Source organism: Papilio polytes, unplaced genomic scaffold, assembly GCF_000836215.1.
Source record: "Papilio polytes unplaced genomic scaffold, Ppol_1.0 DF824180.1, whole genome shotgun sequence".
Lineage (NCBI taxonomy): Eukaryota > Metazoa > Arthropoda > Insecta > Lepidoptera > Papilionidae > Papilio > Papilio polytes.
Genome location: NW_013525024.1, coordinates 2,173,506 through 2,196,178, shown reverse-complemented (window position 1 = coordinate 2,196,178; position 22,673 = coordinate 2,173,506). Strand labels below are relative to the sequence as shown.

Below are 22,673 nucleotides of genomic sequence, written 5' to 3'. Positions count from 1 at the left end.
TACATTTAAATTTTTTGTTTTATTTATTCTTCAATACAAATAAAATACGTTTATATTTCTTTTCTTTATAAAATATACAAACGAAATCGCTGTATTAAATAACTGTTATACGACTATATTTAAGATACCAACGTCTGTACCTACCGTTTACTCATACTAATGTTATAAATGTGAAAGTTTAGATAGAAGGCTTTTACTTCTTTATATCCATATGCACCAGAAAATATATTAACTTAACCTAACTAACAGTGGTAGACCCCGCTTTAACATCTTCGCACGAATGGGTCGGCTCGCCCGATGCAATACCACGACCATACAGAAGACAGGCTTGAAGTGGAATCAATTCCGCGTTTTGTCTGATGAGTGTGATGCCATAATTCCAATCTTAGTGCCTTTCCCGTTACAACCTTTTCTTATAAGGAAATGATTGGATGAGAAATGGGATTTGACGGTGGAGGAGACGCATGGGAAGGGGAAACATCTTTTTTATGTCCACCTTCTTCTCGATTTAGGGTAGGTAACGCATCTGATAAAGTCAAATTTGGAGAACCGACCGTCAACCTTCGCTAGTCGGAGAGACACCTTAAGAAGAAGAAGAACGCACCTGAAATTGCGTAATACATTGCAAATATATCTACGGGCAGCGGTCGCTCCGCCATTCTGGGGGATTCAGGTGGCTGCTTGCTTTGCCTTCTTATTGTAAAAAAAACCAACATGGTAACAAAGAATTTTATCAATTTTCAGTAAAACTGATTTTTATAAATATAATTTGTATGGATTATAGAGCGGGGATAATAATGATAAGATATCGATGTAATAACTAAGCTTTGATTGTTGGACATAATCCATGCGTGGGGTGGCCTTGAAAGTACATTATGCTTGTTTTTCATTTATAATCTTTAACATAATTATATATGATAAATAACACCCCCTTATAGGGTTGCCTAACGCTATCCTCGCATGGCTATGTTTAATATCGCGGAAGATAAGCGCTGGATACTTCAATTAGAAGCATCCAGCAATTATAGCTAAGCGAGGACCTAATCCGATCAACATTGCAATACTCATTTTAAATGTTTGGATTGTCCTTTAATTACGTTTTTACCATTTCTTGCTTAATTACTTTATTTTTTATTTTAATTGATCTGAGCCATTTTTTTTTATTCAAAACAATTTATCCTGAAAATATCTATAGAATACCAATCGATAAAAATACACTAAAAAGTGACGAAACAATTCCTTTAATCACTTAAACTTCTCTTATTGTAGTTATTATGTATATAATTAATTATTTACAGCTTACTCACGTATACTTTTCTTTTTCCGGTGTATCGCGTTCGCGTCGCGCCTCGCGAGGCGGCGACAGACTTAACCCTCGTCCTGAAGAAGGACCCCCGCAGGGTCTGAAACTGGTCGATGCCGTCACTAGAAAAAGAAAAGTATACGTGAGTAAGCCGTAAATAATTAATTATAAAATGTCTCACGAAAGTTTAAATAATTTTATTATGTATATATTTTAAAATTGTTATTACTTTGATGTCGGTATTAGTCAAGGTAAATTCATAACTCCTCTTTTTTTTGGGAAGTCGGTCAAAAACGTATGACCCTAAAGTGGCGAAAGCGGTATGGCCCTAAGGTGGAGTTGTCTATAATCTTTCTCTGGCATGAGTTAGGGTTGCTACTCATTAAAGTGGGGACAAAGAGGTGTTATAAGAGCGGACGCTCCCTTCTGACTAAACTATTGCACAACTGTTCTGCGATTGTCGATTGTTACGCAGCTCATTCAAATTTTTAGTTGCATAACTAAAAATCGAGTAGTGTGCCTTACAGGAATAGGTTCGTAGGACTCGAAGCGCGATTTAATAGTTGATATTAAGTAGTTAGTAAAAACTGCCTCAGGAATCTTACTTATTCATGTAGAAAAACTTAAGTAGAAATTTTCTAACTAACTAGCTAATAGTAAATTCCAGACTTTCGCATCTTTCTAATGTTATAAATGCGAAAACTTGGATGTTTGTTAGAGTTTGTAGCCTAACCTACTTAACAGATCTCGATGAAATTTGTTATAGATATTAAGGATACTTATTTCTTTTTTAATTGCATGCAGAGTCGCCGGCTAAAGGTAGTTAATATTAGTAAGATTAGAATAACAGTAATTTTTAGTTCCAGTGAATATATTAGAACATTTCCAAGAAAGCGGGTTTTTTGTATCGTAAAAAAAAGCATAATCACATTAATAAAAGTGAATTAAACTTGGCGAATTCGATTGAAAGATATAAGAAATTATTAATTGATAATTTATTAAAAAGTTCTTGACGTAGTCCGATATAGATTATTTTGTCAGCAGTATAAATACACGTTGATTTGTGCATTATCTCAACTTTTACACATAAGAAGGTAAGGTGCAGAAGTGTAATTTATATTGTAATAGTTTCCTTGTTCCCACAACTTACGCCTAACTTAATTGCCTTGTGCCTCACGTCGGGGAGATAATTCTAATTTAAAAGCTTTTGATGTTATTCAAATTCTGTTCTTGTGTTATTGTCCATTTGTTTTAGTAGTTGAAACCTATTGTACATATATAACTTAACTTGTTTCAGTTGTAACCAAAATGAAATCATTCGCATTCGGACTGTTGATGCTTGTGGCGTGCGCCGCCGCCCTGCCCCAAATCTCTGTATCTGGTAAATGACATATTTAGTTAATTACTTGTAAATAATATACTTATTATTTTATTATTCTCCACAAAATGTTTTTTTTTTGCATAAACAAGTAAATTTTAAAGATTGTATTCGACAGGATACAAGTTGTTGTTTACACAGTTTATGGTATGTGGTATGAAACCACAACATAGAATTTTGTATCTCGAAAATTACTACTATTATTTAGTGTGCTAACCAACATTTTCAAAAGTAAAATCAATATACTTAAAAGTAATACAGGCCTTGAAGTTAACATAAAATTTTAATCCATTGTGAAGTTTACTTGGTTGAAATTTGCGTCAGTTTTTTTGTCACTTATTATTTTGTTAATTAATTTAGATTTCGGAGCAGAGAGGAGGGATATTGCTCAGATTATCGTTGATGCCATCGAGAGATTCTCGGCAAGAATCACGGATCCTGTCAACATCGAGCGCGCTGAGGGAGAATACGTTTTATTTCTCCCCACGTAAGTGATAGGCTAAGTGTACGAATCCCGAACAGTTGATTTGATAAAATTCAGTTTCGCCCTAGAAATGTTTATAGCCTTTGGCCTTTAATCGATTAAAAGGCAAAGTAACTGCCTTGCAGCTGCTGATACTACCTGTTAAAAGTGTGTAAATATTATTATGCATGTATGGATCATATTAGAAAAGGGAGGAAGGGGAAGAGTACTTAAATTGACAATACACTCGTCCGCTGAAATTTGAAAGTCATTCCACTGCACTCAAGTCCTTAGTGTGGTTGTGGTATTGGTATCTGGTCGAAACGACCATTCACTTCATTCGTTCATCAGCTAAAGCTGCTGCGAACTCTACGACTCCATTATCTTGTTCTTCCTTAGACTTGAAAGGAATAGGATTGCTCTAGTTTTACATTGTATGATATATAAAAAAAGCATGCAATAAGAAAGAAATTCTGAGGTGACATAAACTACTATATATTATTTCCGTCTCCTATTTTTAAAGAAGAAGGCTATGAATTGGTGAATGTTGGGAATTGTTGAGTAGAAAGTTGTTCTACGTTGTTTTTACTTAATGTCTATTACTAATTTCAGTGTATTCAGTGCGAAAGGTCGCGTCGAGAATCTAAGAGTCTCCGGTCAAAGTGATATCCGGATCAACAGAATCAGCTACTCTCCGTTCAACAATATTGTGGACATTGACATCTCTCTACCGAGCGTCTCAGCGGTTGTTGGTTAGTACTTTACGTCTTGTCTTGTTTCAAAAAATGTTTTGGTACAAAAATTTTATATTATATCCTTTCAGGTGGTTCTTCATTCGAACTTATTGTTCTTGGCCGTGAAATCTCTGGAAGCTTAAGCGGATTGTAAGTATTATCTTAATTATGTTATTAATGCGAAAGTTTTCATAGATGGATGTTTGTTGGAGTTTGTAGTCTAAACTACTATATGGATCTAGATAAAATTTGCCAAAGATGTTAGCATTCAAAACATAGGATACTTACTTTTTTTTAATTCCACTCGGACGGAGTCGCGTGCGTAAGCTAGTAAGAGTATAAAAACGTTAATTGGAAATGTTTTTTTATATAACACCATCTATTTTCTAGGTTGCAAGTCAATGGACTAAGAGTAAGCGGCACCGCAAAAGTAGTAGTGGGTGCCGGAGTTTCGGTTACCGAAGTTGACGTCGAACCTCGTTTGGGCAGCATCCAGGTCAGGAATACGTCCAAATTAAACTCTTGTACAATAAGATTTCCTTACTTTGTTGTATTATTGTTGTATGAGGCTGTCTGATGAGGATGAGGATGGCATACCTTTACTTTTCAGCTAAAAAAAATATTTTTAATAACCTCAAAAGTACATAAATATTTAAAAGCTTCAATATAATTTGATTTTGATTACCTATAGCGCAAATGTCTCTTGGTTTTAATACGAGTCCTTGTATCTTGTTCATTTTTTTTCCAGTCTGCACTCGCTATCAGAATCTTCGGCTTGGACCTCTCCGCCCCTGTCAATAACTGGCTGAACAGCCTTCCTGCGAACCTCGCCCTCTACCAAGTAAGTATTCTGGTGGCCTCGCACGAAAATTTACAAGAATAGATTCATGTTGATATCATAGAAAATGAAGACAGATTTGTTGGTATAGTTTTTGTCAGATGCACAAGTCTTACTGATGAAAAAGTGGATGTTTGTTACAGTCTGTAGCCTAAACTGCTCATCGGATCTCAAAAGTTTCGTATAAATATACAGGATAGTCTGAAAAAAACATGTATTCTATTTACTTTTGTTTTGTTAAATTCACGGGAACGGAATCGGGGGCGAAAGCTTGTCTCATGTAATTTTAAAAATATTACAAATACTTTCTCACATAAAGTACTAGGTCCACTGTTTTTAGAATAGAAATAAATTATTATCTGACATAATACAATTCCTGTATTTTTGAAAAAATGTAACTAAATGGACGATAACGACTATCTTCACGCTATTGTCCTGTAATACTGCTAATAGTAATGGAGGTCCAATACTTGGCTGCTTTAATGTGGATTTTGTCAACTGCTTAGTTTATAACACAGGAAAATATTTACTCTAGTCGTTGTAGCAATCTCCAGTTCTCCATCTCATTCTCACCTCCAGATATGACACGAATCCGAGAACATCGTAAAGATGATCGAATTTACCATTTTTTTTATTTTCAGGATCTCATCAAGCGCGGCCTCGATCAGATCATCGCAATCCTGCTTAATCACTTTTTGAACTAATTATAAATTTATACTTCAGTCAATAGCTGTATTATAATTTATAAATAATTTAAAAACATGTTTCAAATCCAACAGCAATTTTCTTATGATGTAAAATTTCAAAAATAAAATAATTCCAATAACACATGTTTTGCTTTTTATTTTGTGAAATATTGAAATCTCGATATATTATGTTTAGATCTTACGCACACCTTTGAATAAACTATAGCACGACTGTTTAGTCTCGTTTTGATTCCTATAATGTTTATATGGAATTTCGCACACTATTTGGATTTTTAGTTGGGCAACTAAACAGTTGAATGGGCTGCGAAAAAATCGACTATTTACAATCGCACGACAGTTGTGCGATAGTTTCGTCAAAGGTGTGCAAACGCTCTTACGATTCGTTATTCAATAATTACCTTTTTAGGTAGAGATACATTAGTAGTTAGATTATTAGATTTCCTGATATAAACATGTCTAATTTCATATAACACAGTCTTATCTGGAAGTCTGATGAGGGAAGGTAGTCTCTTTTTTTTTCTTTAGATATTAGGCAATATGTTTTGTTTAGTAACAATACAATAATTTATTTGGTTAACAAAAAGACATGCAGGGATTCATTTTCTAACTAGCTTTCACCCACGACTCCGTCCGCGTGGGATTAAAAAAAAAACAAAAGTGAGTAAACTAAGCATTACGTACGCATTTATAATATTAGTAAGATTGTAAAGAACTAAAAAAAAATATAGCTTACATTCTGTTCTAACTCTGCTCGCAAAACACTGTAAATCTGCAAAATGAAATAAATCTTACATAAATACTTTTAACAGTGGTAGAGCCTGCTTCAACATCTACGCACGAATGTCGGTTCGCCCGGTGCAATATCACCACACACAGAAGACAGGCATGAAGTGGAAGGTACTCCGGTAGGCGCTCTAAAAATATACGTACAATAAAAAATGTAATGTAACAAAGATTATTAGATTACAAATACCGTAAATAATTTTGATTAAATTATCTAATACTTCCTATCGTTTATTAAACACATGTTTAACTAAACAAAACTAACTACATTTTTTGTACAGGTAATGCGATATAAGCCGTCAATATGGTACAAGATGTACCATTTTGATTGCGTTTTTATCATTATAAACGTATTCAAATCTAATCTTATAATGTTATAAAGAGGAAAGATTTGTATTTTTGTATGTATTGATATAACTTCCAAACTACTGGACCGATTTAAAAAATTCCTTCACCATTAAAAAGCTGCGTTATCAGTGAGTAATATAGGCTATATTTTTATAAATCAAATTTCACGTGGATGAAGTCGCAAGCAACAGTTAGTAATTGATAAAACTAATTCGATGATATCTGCGATAAGTTAAAACGACATTGTTTATAGTTAACTAAAACAACAAATAACAATAAAAATCATAATACAGCTATCAATGATTATGTTATTTAACCTTCGTTATGCCTTTAAAATATGTCCTTTTGTAAATACCGGAAATTCTGTAATTACAGGGATTTAAACTACCTAAGTCCATCTTCCTATATGTAATTCCGTAATGTAAATAAGATTAATTTTAGCCTTATTATCTACAGAAGAACAGATTTAGTGTATAGATAACTGCACTAGCAAAAAATAAAAATGTAAAAACCATATTTTAACTGGGAATTGTTACGTCGAGCAAATGTTTGCTGATTTTTTGTAAAAAGTCAACGACATCAGAATTATCTTTCATAACCTGAATTAATAAAATTTCTTGCGTATCTATGCATTTAGATTTATCGTTGTAATTACTAAATTATCGCTTCAAATATTTCAAAAAGATACAATTTCACCTCAACCGAACAATTTTGTACTGTTTTAACGTTACGAAGATTATTGTGATATATTCTGTTCATATAATGCTGTTTATATAAGTGTAATAAATGTAGAGACAACTAATCATGCTCGTACTAATATTATAAATGCGAAAGGTTAGATGGATGGATGTTTGTAACATACCTAGACGGCTGAACAAATCTGGATGAAATATGACATAGATGTGGAACATAATCTGGAATAATGGCTACTTACTTTTGTTTTTTAAATCTACGCGGCAAGGTCGCAAATGCTAGTCTTCCATAACTGTGGGAGCTCATAGTCGTGGATGAGGAGGCGGTGCTGGTTCGAAGAAGATTCTTATCGTGGGATAAACCTATTTTCGGTTGATGCGCTGCTATAGTTATTAAGATTATTCCATTATATGGGCGTCTGTGTCTCACTTGACTTGTAATAAGGTCTTGCGTTCGAATGCCGCCATGTATCAATTTAATATTCGATTTTCTAATTTTTGTATACATAATTTACCCGACGTTCTTATGGAGGAGATCATCGTGATGCCTGAACATATCGACGAAGAAATCCAAAGACATGTATTTCGTTATTTCTACAAAGGAATAACACCTGAATATTTTGTAACGTCAATAGAGTACACCGATCGGAAAGGATTATGAAGATAACAATAAAATCGCCGTGTGATTAATTATGTTTCAGATATAATCAAAGATTTCCGATAGAATATAAAAAGTTGATAACGCATTGCCCACTCTACTTGCAACTAGAGAAAAGGTGAGTGAGGACGTTGTGATCAAAAAATTATCAACAAAGTAAATTACACAAAATATTAACCAGTTTAACATTTATGGGAATTCTACTTCAGTTTTGATTCACTTCACATATAATAAAGAGAAAAGATTTGTATTTTTGTGTATATTTGATTCACGTAAAAACTACTGAGCCGATTTAAAAAAAATCTTTTGCCATTAAAAATTAATTTGTGAGTAGCTTATATTTTGCATTATATTTAATTTGACGCGACTGAAGTCGTGAGCAACAGCTAGTTAATCATAACAATAAATTTTGTTATGTCATGAGTAAATTATAATAATATAAGTAACTAAAATTAAAAGTGTAAAAATATTTTAATTAAAAGTTTAATAGTCCTTGTATTTATTAAAATGTTTAAATGAGTATATGTTAAGTTGTACAATTCTAATTATTTTTTTTTAATTCTCAGGATCGCAACACCATGAAGACTTACGCATTCGCCGTTTTGATGCTCTTGGCTGGCGCAAGCGCTCTGCCCACACTTAGCGAAGATGGTAAATTTGAAAACGTATTTTTTGAAACTTTAAAAAATTTGATAAAACCGAAATTCTTTACATTTCTATCGAAAGTCAGCGAGAAAATATATTTTGCTTGTGCGAATTTACTTTACACATTATTCTCTTGACATTCATCATTATCAACTTGCCCTTCTTCCTACTGAGGGTCGGCACAGTATGTGCTTCTTCCATACTTCTCTATCAGCCGTCATGTCTGAATTTACTTCCTTCTTAAGCATATCTTCTGTTACACAATCCATCCATACTTTCTTCGGTCTTCCTCTACCTTTTTAGCCTTTGTTGCTTTTTGAGACTATAACACATTATTATATCTAGCCGTAAAGATAGAGTACAAGAAATTTATTGTAAATTCGCCGCGTTCACTACCCTAGGATGGCGCACCAGCTTTCTTCCAAGTTAATCTATCTTCCAATATCTAAGTGAAGACATAATTAAAGTTCTCCTTCTGACTTGAGATGGTTCTCATTAATACACATACAATTAAATAAGCTAGCAACGTTATATTCGATCCATGCAACATTACTTAAGAATTAGAGTTTTGATTTTCCCTTACGAGAGCTTATTCTATTACAGAACTCAGACAGCAGAGAGTGATCACTGACACCATCCAAGGTCTGATCGAAAGATTGAGACAGGCCATCAGGGACCGTGGTCTAGACCCATACAAGCTTGAGTTCGCTGAGAGTTCCTTCGCTCTTTCGGAACCAGAGTAAGTGTGCAATTTTTGAAAAGACATGATATTTTTCCGATCTTACCGCACCTAATAGTGCTAATGTAAATGGTGGGGGAAATAACCTTATTTCTGGCTCCTTTCCTCTGTTTGTTAAACTTACCTTTAACATTTAATAGCTAATCTTAATGACTAATTTTTCCTTTTGCTATTTTGGGCGTATCCAGGTGACAGCTTCATTCAGTCATAGCACCGGTGCAAAAAAAATATATTTTCACGGTGTTGGCAAAGATAATAAAACGGATTTTTTTATGTAACTCCCTGGACAAAGGGACATTCAATGATCGCTATCGCTAGTAGAATTTTATTCAAAGATTTTGTTAGTTTTATAAGTTTTTGAGTTTTCGATCATCGATATCCGATCCGCGGAACTTCCTGCCCCGCACAGCCACGTTGTGGGACAGTGTGTCCTCGGCGGTATTTCCAAACCAATACGACTTAGGGTCTTTCAAGAAGCGAGCCTACAATTTTCTCAAAGGACGGCAATGTATCTGTAGTTCCTCTGGTGTTGCGAATGTCCATGGGCGTCGTTGACCACCTCTGTGTTCCCGGCGCTCGGTTGCCCCCTTCTCTTATAAAAAAATATCCCTAATGGAATGTTACTATGTATAAGGGGCTGGTATCTAAGATGGAACCTTACTGTAATATAAAATTATTTTAATCTATTAAATACTTTGTATCAACAGAATCGTCAGTGGCTATGCTTTCGCAAGGGATGTGACACTAGACGGCCTCAGCAACATCAGAGTTAACAGCATCAACTTCTCAATCCTCGCCCAGAGACTGACAATTGATGTATCTCTGCCAAACCTCAGGGGCAGCGTTGGTAAGTTTTACCTTGCTATATTTCTGTAGGGAATAGGTTATCAAAAACATCAACAGAAGCACTAGTGCTCTGTATCTGTATACGACATAGATGGCAATAGGAGAGTAGGAAGTAGAAATAAACTAAAAGTAATTTACAGTACAGCAAATTGAGACTAGTTGCTGAATACCTTGAATTCTAAAACATTATCGTCATCAACCTATCTTTATCGGGTCGGGTCAGTATGTATGGTGTTACATCTTTATCAGCCGTCATATATGAATCCACTTCCTTCATAAGCATATCCTCTTTCACACAATATATCCATACTTTCTTCAGTCATTCTACATGTTTGTAGCCATAGGACAATGGGATTTGTTATTAACAAAATAAAATAACTTATAATGGTACGTTTCTCCTAATAATCAGTTCTTGTTATAATTTTAGGTGAATCCGCATTCGAAATGAACTTCTTCGACCGTGAATGGGCTGGACAAGGCAGTGGAAGGTATGAGAAAAAATAGATTTATCTATCTATATGTACATATAATAAAATTGGAGTGTAATATCAAAACAAAAAATCCAGATTTCGGGGAGTTGATGTATTTAAGTTACTGATAACGAAAATTAAATTATTTAAAAATGTTGTCTGTCTCTCCGTCGGTCTGTCAGCAAGCCGCGTTTGTTCCGGCTAATCTACGAAACGGCGGGGCCGATTTCGATGGGACTTTCACTGGAGAGTAGTTGACATGGATAGGCATATTATAGGTTACTTTTTTAAAAAAAAATCCGTACTGTCAAAATGGCGTAACGGGTGGTTCAAATTTGCGCTAACGAAGTTTGCGGGCAACAGCTCGTTAGAAATAAAGATTAAAGCAATTAGTTTATGCGTAATATTCGTCTTGATAGATTATTCGTTATTATTAACTCGTCATAAGCCACACTACGGGGGCAGAGGCCGTGCATTTTGCGCGGAGTTCTTGAACTACTCGGTAACTTTGTGCAATTCTTGGACCGTGTCATATCACAATGTTTGCGTCATAATTAAAACATTCCAATAAAAGCGATACTCACAATCTTACATATTTTTAATTACGCGTATCAAATGGGCTCATTTCGATCTCTAAGTAAGATAATTGTTTCTTTAAGTCTGATTTATTAAATTAATCTGTTTAATATTGTATCGGACGTAAGAAATTAGAATTTCATTATCACTTTCGATTGATTAAATAAATGAATGAATGAATAATAAGAGATTTATTGCTATTAATTTTAAAATAACAGTAATATAAGCATACTTTTTGTTTTAGTTTGGAAATCGTCAACCTCGGTATTAAAGCCGATGTCAGGGTATCAGTCGGTGTCATCTCTGGCATCACCGTACGCAGCATCGACTTAGACTTGTACCTTGATGATGTTGTGGTAAGTTGAGAAATATTGATTAGAATTTAGTAGTCTTGAAGCAATAATAAAAGCTATTATTTAGCCATTAGAGAGCCCTAAATACAGAAGTATTAGCTCTTGGGTACCACGTTATAGACCAGAAAAATCAGTCCGTTGTTATTACCAACAAACTAGAGCTAACTCAGCTTTCAGCCGTATCTTTTGGTTGCTTCACCATTAATATTGGTTTGAATTCAAGCTTATTCGTCCTTAAAATAGTTTATTCTTATGATAGTCTGAAGACAGACATTTAAAAAATATATAGATAAAGCAAAGTGAACAAAACTTTTTTACCGGTACTTTCTTTGTACTATATCAATTGTCAAATTTAGAACGCCTTTGTGTCATTGTAATGACATGTAAATATTTTTTTTACAAATTTTAATATATGGTTGGGTTGTGAAAGGATGATGCTAAAGCGAGGTATCTTTGTTCATTGCCTACTGTTCTGTCAATGGCATTTTACCGTTGCTTAATACCTAACAATACTTTTTTTTTGTATTTCTAGTGGTAATCTTTGTAACAAATTTTATTTACAGTCTGACTTGAACGTGAATATTTTCGGCCGCGACCTCTCCGCCTCCTTCAACAACTTCTTCAACGGTCTTCCCGCCTTCGTTAAAGAGAACACGGTTTGTATTTACTAAATTATAATAGTTTTTAACACTTAAATACGCATTGTTGTACAAATACAACATTAATGGCATGTCCCACCAAATTGTAAATTGTCTGATAACAATCCAAATTAAACATGTGATGGAAATATCGGATTTTGTTACCTTATCTGACAGTGACGTCATTTTTTAGCTATCTGAGCCTCTATTAGCTAGTGATGGGACCTTAACCAAAAAATCTAAATTTGGATTCTACATTTTTCATGATTTTCCCTTTATTATAATACCGATCTTGCCTTATATATGATTTAGTAAGGTTTAAAAAAATGACGCATTTAATGGTTAATAGCAATTTTAATAACATGGTGAATAAAATGAGAAAACAATAAGCACAGTAATTCAACATTGTAAGGTGTTATTCTATTCTTATTATTCCCTTGAGTGTCCTAGAGTTTATTGTTTTCTTTTTGGTTTTAAAGTAACAAATGGTGTTTTTCCAGGTTGCCATCAACGGTCTTCTTGAGTACATCGCGTGGATAATCGTCGAAAGAGTTTTGGATAACTAATTTGTAATACTTCAAGTTGAATTGTTTTGAAATGTGATTAAATGCAAGTAAGATCGATGTGTTGTAAAAATAAATATGTATCAAAATATAATTTGTCTAATTAAATAACATACTTTCATATCTGTTTGTGTTCCTTTAATAAAATCATCATTTATTTCGATGTAATGATTTAGAATCTGATTTAACTGTAAGTTAGTGAGATCAATGTATGTATTTAAATAAGCGTTTATTGGATAAACAGAAAACGGAATACTTATAAATAATAAACAGTTAAATTTAATTGGTTTTAATTTTCTATGCTGCTTATATTGACGAGTAACACCAGTCTTTAAATAGTAGCTGTGTTCTATGTCCTTGATAAAATTAACTTGATTAGTACTAAAAACTATAAACTATCTTCTATTCGGTATAAATAATTATTTAAATGAGCAAGAGTGAATGTGTATGTTCTGATGTGACATGTATTATTCTTTGATCCTATAATTTTTAAATTCTGATAGGTATTTTTTAGTCTTTGACGATTATAAATGCTTTTGAAGACTAAGGGCCTTTCCCACTACTGGCTGCTAGTTCAGATTGTTTAAAAATGACGTCACTGTCAGATAAGGGAACAAAATTTGATATTTCCATCACATATTTTACGCGTTGGATTGTTAACAGACAATTCACAATTTGGTGGGACAGACTCTAAATAAATGTTAACGCGCTTAATCATGCCACGTCCACCCGATGTTGCCCTGCATCACCTACTTAGAGTGTTCAATTTGTTTTCCAATTAAACACGAACTGCAGCAATTAATACAACGAAGAAGAACGGAAACAATTATATTGTAAATTATGATTTTAAAAAAGAGAAAGAAAGAAAGAGTTACAAGCACCATCTACTTTATACATTTTGAATTAGTTCCACATTGCTTGTGCACAAATTCGCATTGAAAGCACTGCTTAGTTATGTTGGCAATCACAGCGTATTTCAATGTCGTCACATAGTATGTTTTATATGTCGTCTAAAACAATTCCACATATATGTACATTCTATTAGCTACCTTTTAGTAAATAACACGATTTTCGTTATCAGCAACGCTAACCTTCGCGAAATCTGGAATTTCCATTTTTTATAACAGACATCCGAATTTTTTGTATGTATATTATAAATGCGAAAGTTCACATGGATAGTTCTTTGTTGGAGATTGTAGCCTAAGCTGATCGCATTTTGTTTCAATTAGGTATAAATATAGATGATAGTCTGGACACATAAGAAAACTTTTGTGTTTTTATTTAATTCCACGCGGACAGAGACGCGGGCGAAAGCTGATAAAACATAATTTGTAATCACATTTCGTTATGCATAACGAATGTATCGTTATCATATCACGTGACTAATTTATAAAATCCCCGATTAAATCCCAAAATCAATGTATGGATTATGATAATTTAATGATATCAAAATTAAATTTGATAAAAAGATAAAAGTAGCTTCACGATATCGTGTTTGTCCAAATTGGTTTATTGTTGATTTATAACAGTATACTTGAACAAAGGGTAAGATAATTTATTAATTATGATATAATGTGATTTTTTAAATATTATCCTATATTTCTTTTGTACGATGTTTCGTGTCCCATTAAGGCGTGGTATTGGTACAAAATGCAAGACTTCCACAACCTAAGTCGAGCTGGCTCAGCGGAATTATTTGTTTTTCTCTGACTGTATAACAAGTTAATGAAGCTAGATTTTTAAATTTATATTTATTGCAGATACAAAAATGCGTTATTTGGCAATTTTGATAGCGGCTGCATTAGCCATGGTTGGGGGTTCGCCCGTAGAAGTGGATAATATCAGGGAAAAAATATTTTTAACAGGTAAACTTTTACATTATCTGTATAACTACTTTTATCTGTGATTCCCGTGTGTTCCCACCGCTCGTTTGCGCCCTTCTCTTATAAAAAAAAACTGAAATAATACCTACTACCTACATTTTAATATAAATTGTTATAAAGTAATTAACTTCAACACATACACCACTAACTCTTGTCAAAATGGCGCGACATTCTAATATGTCTGAATGACATTGACAGATGTCATAGTGACGGGACATGCATGCCAATGATCTAGTGTTGTGCGCATATCTTCTTAATACTACTTTTAATGTTGTAAATGCGATTGGATAGATGGACGGATGTTTGTTAGACATTGTAGCCTAAACTGCTGAATGGATCTTGATGAAATTTGGCATAGACGTAAAGGATAATCTGGAAGAACAGCTACAGCACAGCCTAATTACTTTTATTTTAATTTTAATACCATGTGAACGACGTTGCAATTGTTAGGTAATATTACAACAAAGCGAACTATACTATAAAAATGTTTCCATTAATAATTATTCATCCAATGTATTTCAGAGGAAAATTTAAGAAACAGTATATTGGAGCAATTGGTACTTAGCTTAATTGAAGAATTAAGAGAATTGATGGTGACTGGATCAGACACTATTCCAGTATTAGATCCGCTAGTTGTTGACGAGCTGCATATCGACCAAAATACTATTGCCATCTTACCCGGGTAAGTACAAGATCGAATTGTAATAAACCACCCGTCTTTCACTCTGAGTACAGGAAACCTACACTAACTCTCCATTGGTGTACAACTGAAGGCTTGAGTGCAGATTTCAGTCAAGGTCGAAAATGAATGATTTCAACCAAGTGAATGAGTGATTTGAAACTCCAGTGCAGTAATAATAATGAAGTAACGGCTCTCAGGCTTCTCAGGGTACCCTCGAGCTTAGTTACTCATAAACAAGGTTTAGGCTAAGCGCCATCTGCGCTCGGTCACCTCAAGCCCGCTGAATCTGTAAATGCCTCTGCAAGGCAATTGTGGCCACTCAGTCATAAAAAATGGTATGAAAGATAGTATTCGTGTCTACATCCACTACTAAGAGATTCAGACACCCTATCGGATATAGTAGTTACTTTTAGTTCAGTTAAGACACTTGTGACATCAAACTTGTCTTTAAAGTACGGTGTAATAAATGATGACGGTTGGCTTTAAAGCCAAGACAGATAATAGACTCCATAAGGATTAATGAGGATTGGTTGATTATCAAGTCACGTACATTTTTGATGAGATCGTAAGTTTTAAACGTGTTAATCTTCAATGTACATCGTCACTGTACATCAATATGAAATTTGAGTCTGCAAATTTCAAAGCGCCCATATTTCCGGTTGTGATGTCGATAGCGTACTTCTTCTCAAATTTTTCACGATATTTTTGACCAATCATTCTTTGATGTTGAAATGAAACACGACAATACATGGCTTAACCAAACTTACACATTTTGTTTTATGTTTATTTTACACTAGCTGTTTCCTTGCGGTTTTATCCGCATTAAATTAAAAAAAACTGTATTTTATTGTTTATATTTGTCAAATACACAAATGACAACAAAGGTCTTTGATATTGGAAACAATTACCATTACCATAATAACCTTGCTTCCTTAATGTTGGCAGCTTATAGTTTGTGGTTCCATTCCCACATGAATGTTTTCTTCCAATTTATTTACCTCCTAAGTTTAATAGCGTGAAAATGTATAGTCTAAAGCGTGTTGTAAGTGTAGGGCTTTTTATTAAAGAAATAATAATTCAAAAATTTGCTGTGATGTTGACATCCTACGCCACGAAATACTGTGTGTTTACGCTTTACTATGTAAACATAGAAGTATAGATAGTATAGACAGCTATTTAAAATTATAAATATTTTTTTCCAGACATATATCAATTAATGATTTGACAGTGAATAATTTGAGCACATTTGTAATCAACGAATTCAGTTTGACGATGGCTTCTTTACTACAGCAGCGGTACAGACTCATATTAGACGGCTCTATCCCAATACTTGATGTTAACGCGGGTGAGTATGTAATTAGTACACTAGCTGTTACTCGCGACTTCGTCCCAGCAAAATTTATAATGAAAGTTATAGCCTATGTTACTTACAGATAAATTACCTTTCTAATGGTAAAAGAATTTTTAAAATCGGTCCTATAGTTTTTGCGTGAATCAAATAAATACAAAAATACAAATCTTTCCTCTTAATAACATTTGTATAGAGTGTAGACCTAGATTAGTATAGTTTATTTAAATGATTTACTAGTAGAAAAAATAAAAAAATTCTAATATACGGCAACAATACTTTTAGGTGCCTATGATCTAGACTTGACGATTTTCGGCGGAAGTATATTTGGCAGAGGAGAAATGTCGTAAGTACATCTTCTGTATTCCACGAGCTTATATAATTTTTTTATTATGTAAATTTAAGCGGCCACCTGAATTCGCTGAAAAGGGAAGTGACCGCTGCTCATAGACGAAAACAATTAAGATGCGTTGCCTCCCCTTACTGACGGAGGAAAAGAGGCACGTAAAGAGGATCCTCTCTCTCCACATTCAGTCCCCCACCATATTTAGCGAGCTAGCTACTAATTTTTGCCCGTGAGTTCATACGCTTGGTATTAAAAATAAAAATCTTAACAAGTATGTATTCTCTTAGACCATTTTCGACATATGATCAAAATTTTATCAAGATCCGTTGAACCTTCTGGATATATCTTCGTACAAACATCTATCTAGACTTTCGCTTTTATTATATTAGTAAGATAAAATGTATGTTTATAATATATTTGGCTTAGAGACATGAAATTTTACTACTAGATTTTCGTATAGCAGTCCTAATATTAAGAAATAATTCAAGAAATTCGTATCCTGAAGAGATATCAAAGTTTGTAAGGAGCAACATTATTACTTTGGGACATTGATTTGAATTATTTCATATATAAAATGACTATTGGAAATTAAACACTCGCTTGGTACTGACCGCTTTATGACTGGAAGTGGAAAGGCCTCCTTTAAAAATAGCATTTATTTGCAAATCTTTCGGTGTTTTAGATTGAGAGTTGTCGAGCCCCGTATTCATGCTAATATTGTCCTGTCTATAAGACTATCAGGAGGGATATTTATTAGTTTACAGGAATGCAGACTAAGTGTTTCTGTAGGGTCATTTGATGTAAGTATTGCTCTGTTTTCTAATTGTTTAAGACGAATTTCCTTATTATTGTTAAGAAGAAAATAAGCACGGCGCTGGAGGATTGGCGCAACACTAGATTATTATACGTCCCATCACTATCTGACAGCTGTCAATGTCATTTAGATGTATTAGAATAGCGCGCCATCCTGGCGGGCGCAGTGGCTCTGTGTGTTTAAGTAAATTACGCTTGTTACAGTTATTAATGTCCTTTCTTAAATAATTTGGTTTAGGCTCTAGGCCCGTCTTGTAGTACCCAGGAATGTACCGTCTTACTGCATACAGTGATACAATTCGAAATGTTGCCATCTCCTAGAAATAATACTTTATTTTTTTAATTTCAGCCAAAAATAACAGGTCTATTCAACGATCCTGTACTTAGCGACTTCATCAGTGTATTTTTGAAAAATTTCGTTGAGGAAATTCTTGTTGTTATGGAGGTGGGTTTTTACCATATTACATGTTTCTTTTAGAGGTTTTACGTATTCTTAGGTATGCAGAAGTATACCAAATATGACGTAAATGGTGTCTATGCAACATACAATTGGTTATTAGTGAATTGGATTGTGCAGTCCATCCTGCAATTGCATTATGAAATTTCGAAAATAATTGTAGAAGGCATGTCTTGAAATTGTATGGTTAGAACAGTAGATGAGTGAAATTTTGGTGTTTCTTTAAGATGTTGTCCAATCGTTTTAAATAGTACACTTCTTCCTTGGTTCGCTTATCCAGTAAGACAGTGGTATTGACAGAGGTAAATTGAATAAACGCAATTTAGGTTTAAAAACTGGATTACTTGAGCAACTATATTGTGATAGTTGATAAAAACATTCGGGTTAAAGTTGAAAATGATACAAGGAATCTGAAAGGGTGTGCACACCTGGGACTAAACTATCGCACAACTGTTGTCTCGCTTTTATTACTAGAATCTTATACGAAAGTACGCACACTACTCCATTTTTAGTTGTGCAACTAAACAGTTCAATTGGCTACCAAAGACAATTGACAATTGGCAACACTTGTGCGACAGTTTAGTCAAAGATGTATGCCAGTACTTGACGTTTGAAGTTTTTTTTTTATAATATTCTATAAGCATTCATTTCTATTTCTAATATTAACTTTGTTTGCAGGATGAAATCACGGAGTTCCTCAGTGTCAATGTATTGGAGATTGGTAATCAAATATTAGCTGATTTGGATTTGTCAACAATTCTCGGCGTTAAAATGTAAATCTATTGAATGTTAAATTGAATTTAAAAATTACTATGTATGACTTTGTATCCTTCTGACTACTATTCCGGCAAACTTCAAATGACCTAAAAATGTAAAATTCTTTCTCTTGAAACATTAAATGTATTATACCTATATACTCTATTATTTCTTTCGTTTATTTCATATGATAGGGAAGTCACCTTGTTTTCCTTGCCAGATTACTTAATAGGACCATATTTACAACTTCTTTTACTTCAGTTCATATATACATAGTACTGAGGAGCACGTAGCCATTTCTAACATCCATGATGACTAGGAAATAGTCGACCATACTGACTCAGTTTGGTCGGTTGATATGACTGATTTTCTCTGCAGACATAACAGGTTGTATAACGATGTTTTCCTTCTCCGTAAGAACTACGGATAAATAAAATGAAAATCGAAAATTGAGCAATAGCAACAAATTATATGACGGGTTGGAACCCATAATTTATAGACTGCAAGTCAAGTGCTTAATCCCTAAGCTACCGACGCACTATATCTCTCTTCTATTCCTATGTCCCCAAAGTGGGGCAGAGGGCGTCCACAGTACGCCGCCAGCTCGCTCTGTCTTGGGCTCTGCGTTGTATCTCGCACCATGACAGCCCGACGACGACCGACGCACTATATAGAAACGATTATTTCTTTTGGTTTCAAGGTTTCGAATAAAATGTCGATTTTGTTAATGTTTGGACATTCATCAAAAATTATTCCAAATATTAACATTCGCAAAATTCGTAATATTCTCTTTATCCTTAAAAAATAATAATTCAGTTATATAACTTTGTATTAAAAAAGACTATGTAACTTTGTTTGTTTGTTAAATGAGAAGAATTTCACATTTCTATCAGCTTTGGTAATACTCTATTAGCAATTTTGTATAAAAAATTCACACAAATGTGTCGTATTGCAACATTTTTTTTAGTTGTTTATGATTGAAAGGAAATTTGCATCATTTCGCGGTATAAGTATTAAGAAAAAATCAAGAATATTGTTTTAGAAGTTTATTTAAATTAGAAAGTGGTCCAAGATGTCGGTAATATAACAATCGATACATTATTCAATATAACAATAAATAATGTTGATGTCTTAGAAGAAACGCTCGGCGATACGGATGATTAATCTCTCGAAGAAACGGTTGATTTGTTCCTATAAGCAATAAGAAAGGTTAGAACAATGTAGTTCAAAAAATCAATAAAATTAAAGAAATCGAGGCTTTACCTCATATTGGATGAGAAGAGTAGGCAAAGTATTTCCGACGAAGTTGTTAACACTGTCAGTGACATCACGGTCTTGGAGAATGAAGGAGCTAAAGTCAGCCTGCAATATAAACACAATAAATACCAGTTAAAATGCTAGTTCGTTCGTTAAGGATATATAATAATTTGTCTATCGAAGTTAAAATACATAAACGTTAGCGAGAATTTAAAATAACGGAACTGACTTCAATGCCTCCAAGTTGACATGACAGGCTCAGATCATCAAGAAGGTATGTAGAGAGTCCAAGGCTGATACGAGCAACCAGGCGAAGGTCAACAATTGCTACACTGTAAAAACAGGAAAAAAAAGAATTAATACGTGGTTTATAAGATTTGACATGTAATTTCAAACAAGAAAGTTTTTAGCCAAAAACACATACCGTCCACTAAATTCACCTTGAATGTTTCTGCTTCCAATAGTCACGTCACCAACGACATTGCCTGAAATAAGAATTAACAGTTGATGACTGAATTTCTCAATTGAATTATTTTTTTTACATCATAAGGTGGCAAATGAGCAAGCGGCCACCTGAATCCGCCAAAATGGCGAAATGCGGAATTGCATTCATTTTACGTCTCTCTTCTGTGTGGTCGTGGTATTACACCGGCCGAGCCGACCCATGCGTGCGAAGATGTAAAAGCGGGCTCTACTACTTTTAAAAGACTTTATCATGTCGAAGATTGTTAATAAAAAAGTTTTAAGAATTAAATAAATTTAAATTGAAGAAGTGCATTACCAACACTGGCAGCAATTCTAGGCAGAGTGAGGTCGATGTCCAGTTCAGAGCCCGAGAAGTTGACTGAGTTGACGACGATGTTGCTGAGGCCTGAGAACAAGAAGTTGTCGACGCGACCGCTGGCGAGGAAGAAACTGCCACAACAAAATTAAAATAGTTAATGGATTGTTAAATGGATTTGTTTTACTAAAAAACAATATTGGTTTAGACGAATAAAAGCATATGTTGAGATATTTCTAAATCTCACTAATATTATAAATGTAAATGTTTGGACGGATACACGACTGTTAGAGTTTGTAGCCTAAACTGGTGAACAGATCGCGATGAAATTTAGCATATAGAGGATAGTTTAGAAAAACATAGAGGCTACTTACTCTTGTTTTATTAAAAACACGCTGTTGGAGTCGCGGGTGAAAGCTAGTAAGATAGTAAACATTTACCTGCCAAGAGAGTATTCTCCTTCAGCAACCTCAACGAAGTAAGGGTCAAGTCCGCGTTCCTTGATCAGCTCAATTATAGATTCAATAAAACCAGCGACAATCTGGTCGACGAACCTCGAGTCTTTTAAGTCTATAAAGATAATATTATTGTAAAAAAATACAAATACATTATTTTATATAAATTGATTCACACGCATTTGGACTACTTTTTACCGGCTATGAGCCGAACTATTTCAACTGTTCAGTGTTCATTTATGGACAGATATTCTTACCCGCGGTTTGAACTTGCTGAGGCAAGGAGTTGGCAGTAGCCAACAGGGCAACGAGGGCGAAACCAATGATTTTCATATTGAATGATTTTTCTGAAAAATATTATGAATGTATGAAAATTTGAAAAAAAAAATATTTTTATGAAATTTAACAACAGTTTCTTTAGAATGATAGTTATTGACTTACCTTGTTTCTGTCTCAGAATGAAAATATTCTTGCAACAGCTGTATTTAAACTAAACCGAAATCTTAGATATCAGTAAAAGAATGTTTATCATTGTGATCTTCACAGGTGCCTATCACAGTATTTCAAATTAACAATTAAAAATTAGATTTATCAAGCCAGGTGTTAATGATTAGTTAATATTTTCTTTCTTATCTTTAGTTAGTAACAATCACATGTATGAAATAAAACAAGTAAACATCTAATATTCCCGTCATTCGTTTATAAAAAAAGGTTATCGTAGCTATTCTAGAATAATCTTCTTCCTTCGAAGTATCTACATGTATTAACTACTTTATTTCACAGTTTCAAATCTTAAATCTGATGCACCCTTAAAGTGAATCGTAGTGAATATTAAAAAAAAAGAAAAGTTTTTAGAATAAAAAGTAGTCAAATACTTGCTATTCGGCGCATGCGTTTTTCTTCTATTTCGGTAAATATATTTTGTTCTTGTTCTTTTATATTCGTTAAGCAAGCGCTTGATCACGATCTTACAGGTTAAGTAATATATCAAAGCACACCTATGTGAACTTTTCTTTAAACAAACTAATAAGTAAATAGTGAAGTTATGTCAAAAGAATAAATTGCCGGCAACAGTGTTCCCATCCAGTTATATGGGTGTCTTTAAGAGCAGGGTGAATCGGTACTTACAGAGTTAGCGTGGACCATCCTTCGACCATATCT

The 22,673-nt window shown here is 33.9% G+C and overlaps 4 protein-coding genes across 4 annotated transcripts in view; 3 read left to right on the top strand and 1 right to left on the bottom strand.

Moving 5' to 3' along the window:
* Positions 1-2,570: 2,570 nt before the first annotated feature.
* On the top strand, positions 2,571-5,546 carry LOC106111078. Its single transcript, XM_013293048.1, has 7 exons — positions 2,571-2,684; positions 3,042-3,168; positions 3,757-3,896; positions 3,968-4,028; positions 4,269-4,374; positions 4,627-4,719; positions 5,358-5,546. Exons 1-7 carry the CDS (start codon positions 2,612-2,614, stop codon positions 5,418-5,420), a joined length of 663 nt encoding a protein of 220 aa, XP_013148502.1. The 5' UTR covers positions 2,571-2,611; the 3' UTR covers positions 5,421-5,546.
* Positions 5,547-8,446: 2,900 nt separating this feature from the next.
* LOC106110956 lies at positions 8,447-12,860 on the top strand. The gene is made up of 7 exons (XM_013292925.1): positions 8,447-8,555; positions 9,153-9,288; positions 9,996-10,135; positions 10,562-10,622; positions 11,425-11,536; positions 12,097-12,189; positions 12,672-12,860. The coding sequence occupies exons 1-7, from the start codon at positions 8,483-8,485 to the stop codon at positions 12,735-12,737; spliced, it is 681 nt and encodes a 226-aa protein (XP_013148379.1). The 5' UTR covers positions 8,447-8,482; the 3' UTR covers positions 12,738-12,860.
* A 1,319-nt stretch (positions 12,861-14,179) lies between these two features.
* Positions 14,180-19,175, top strand: LOC106110957. Its single transcript, XM_013292926.1, has 7 exons — positions 14,180-14,279; positions 14,495-14,599; positions 15,140-15,299; positions 16,502-16,644; positions 16,933-16,993; positions 17,676-18,251; positions 18,942-19,175. Exons 2-6 carry the CDS (start codon positions 14,503-14,505, stop codon positions 17,857-17,859), a joined length of 645 nt encoding a protein of 214 aa, XP_013148380.1. The 5' UTR covers positions 14,180-14,279; positions 14,495-14,502; the 3' UTR covers positions 17,860-18,251; positions 18,942-19,175.
* An 875-nt stretch (positions 19,176-20,050) lies between these two features.
* The window catches only part of LOC106111016, a 5,926-nt gene continuing 3,303 nt past the window's right edge, over positions 20,051-22,673 (bottom strand). The window contains exons 6-13 of the mRNA XM_013292983.1: positions 21,954-21,991; positions 21,770-21,859; positions 21,498-21,627; positions 21,058-21,191; positions 20,701-20,761; positions 20,506-20,608; positions 20,283-20,381; positions 20,051-20,210 (exon numbers count right to left, since the gene is read on the bottom strand). Coding sequence (XP_013148437.1) covers positions 20,151-20,210; positions 20,283-20,381; positions 20,506-20,608; positions 20,701-20,761; positions 21,058-21,191; positions 21,498-21,627; positions 21,770-21,859; positions 21,954-21,991 — 715 coding nt within the window. The 3' untranslated portion in view covers positions 20,051-20,150. The remainder of the gene's footprint in view (positions 20,211-20,282; positions 20,382-20,505; positions 20,609-20,700; positions 20,762-21,057; positions 21,192-21,497; positions 21,628-21,769; positions 21,860-21,953; positions 21,992-22,673) is intronic.

Bases quoted from the DNA above. Each gene is read 5' to 3' on its own strand.
- LOC106111078 (XM_013293048.1), top strand. From the start codon at position 2,612: ATGAAATCATTCGCATTCGGACTGTTGATGCTTGTGGCGTGCGCCGCC. The intron at 3,169-3,756 runs GTAAGTGATAGG...TACTAATTTCAG, and splicing joins TACGTTTTATTTCTCCCCAC to TGTATTCAGTGCGAAAGGTC. The intron at 4,029-4,268 runs GTAAGTATTATC...TCTATTTTCTAG, and splicing joins TCTGGAAGCTTAAGCGGATT to GTTGCAAGTCAATGGACTAA.
- LOC106110956 (XM_013292925.1), top strand. From the start codon at position 8,483: ATGAAGACTTACGCATTCGCCGTTTTGATGCTCTTGGCTGGCGCAAGC. The intron at 9,289-9,995 runs GTAAGTGTGCAA...TTGTATCAACAG, and splicing joins TTCGCTCTTTCGGAACCAGA to AATCGTCAGTGGCTATGCTT. The intron at 11,537-12,096 runs GTAAGTTGAGAA...TTTTATTTACAG, and splicing joins TGTACCTTGATGATGTTGTG to TCTGACTTGAACGTGAATAT.
- LOC106110957 (XM_013292926.1), top strand. From the start codon at position 14,503: ATGCGTTATTTGGCAATTTTGATAGCGGCTGCATTAGCCATGGTTGGG. The intron at 14,600-15,139 runs GTAAACTTTTAC...AATGTATTTCAG, and splicing joins GGAAAAAATATTTTTAACAG to AGGAAAATTTAAGAAACAGT. The intron at 16,994-17,675 runs GTAAGTACATCT...TCGGTGTTTTAG, and splicing joins TTTGGCAGAGGAGAAATGTC to ATTGAGAGTTGTCGAGCCCC.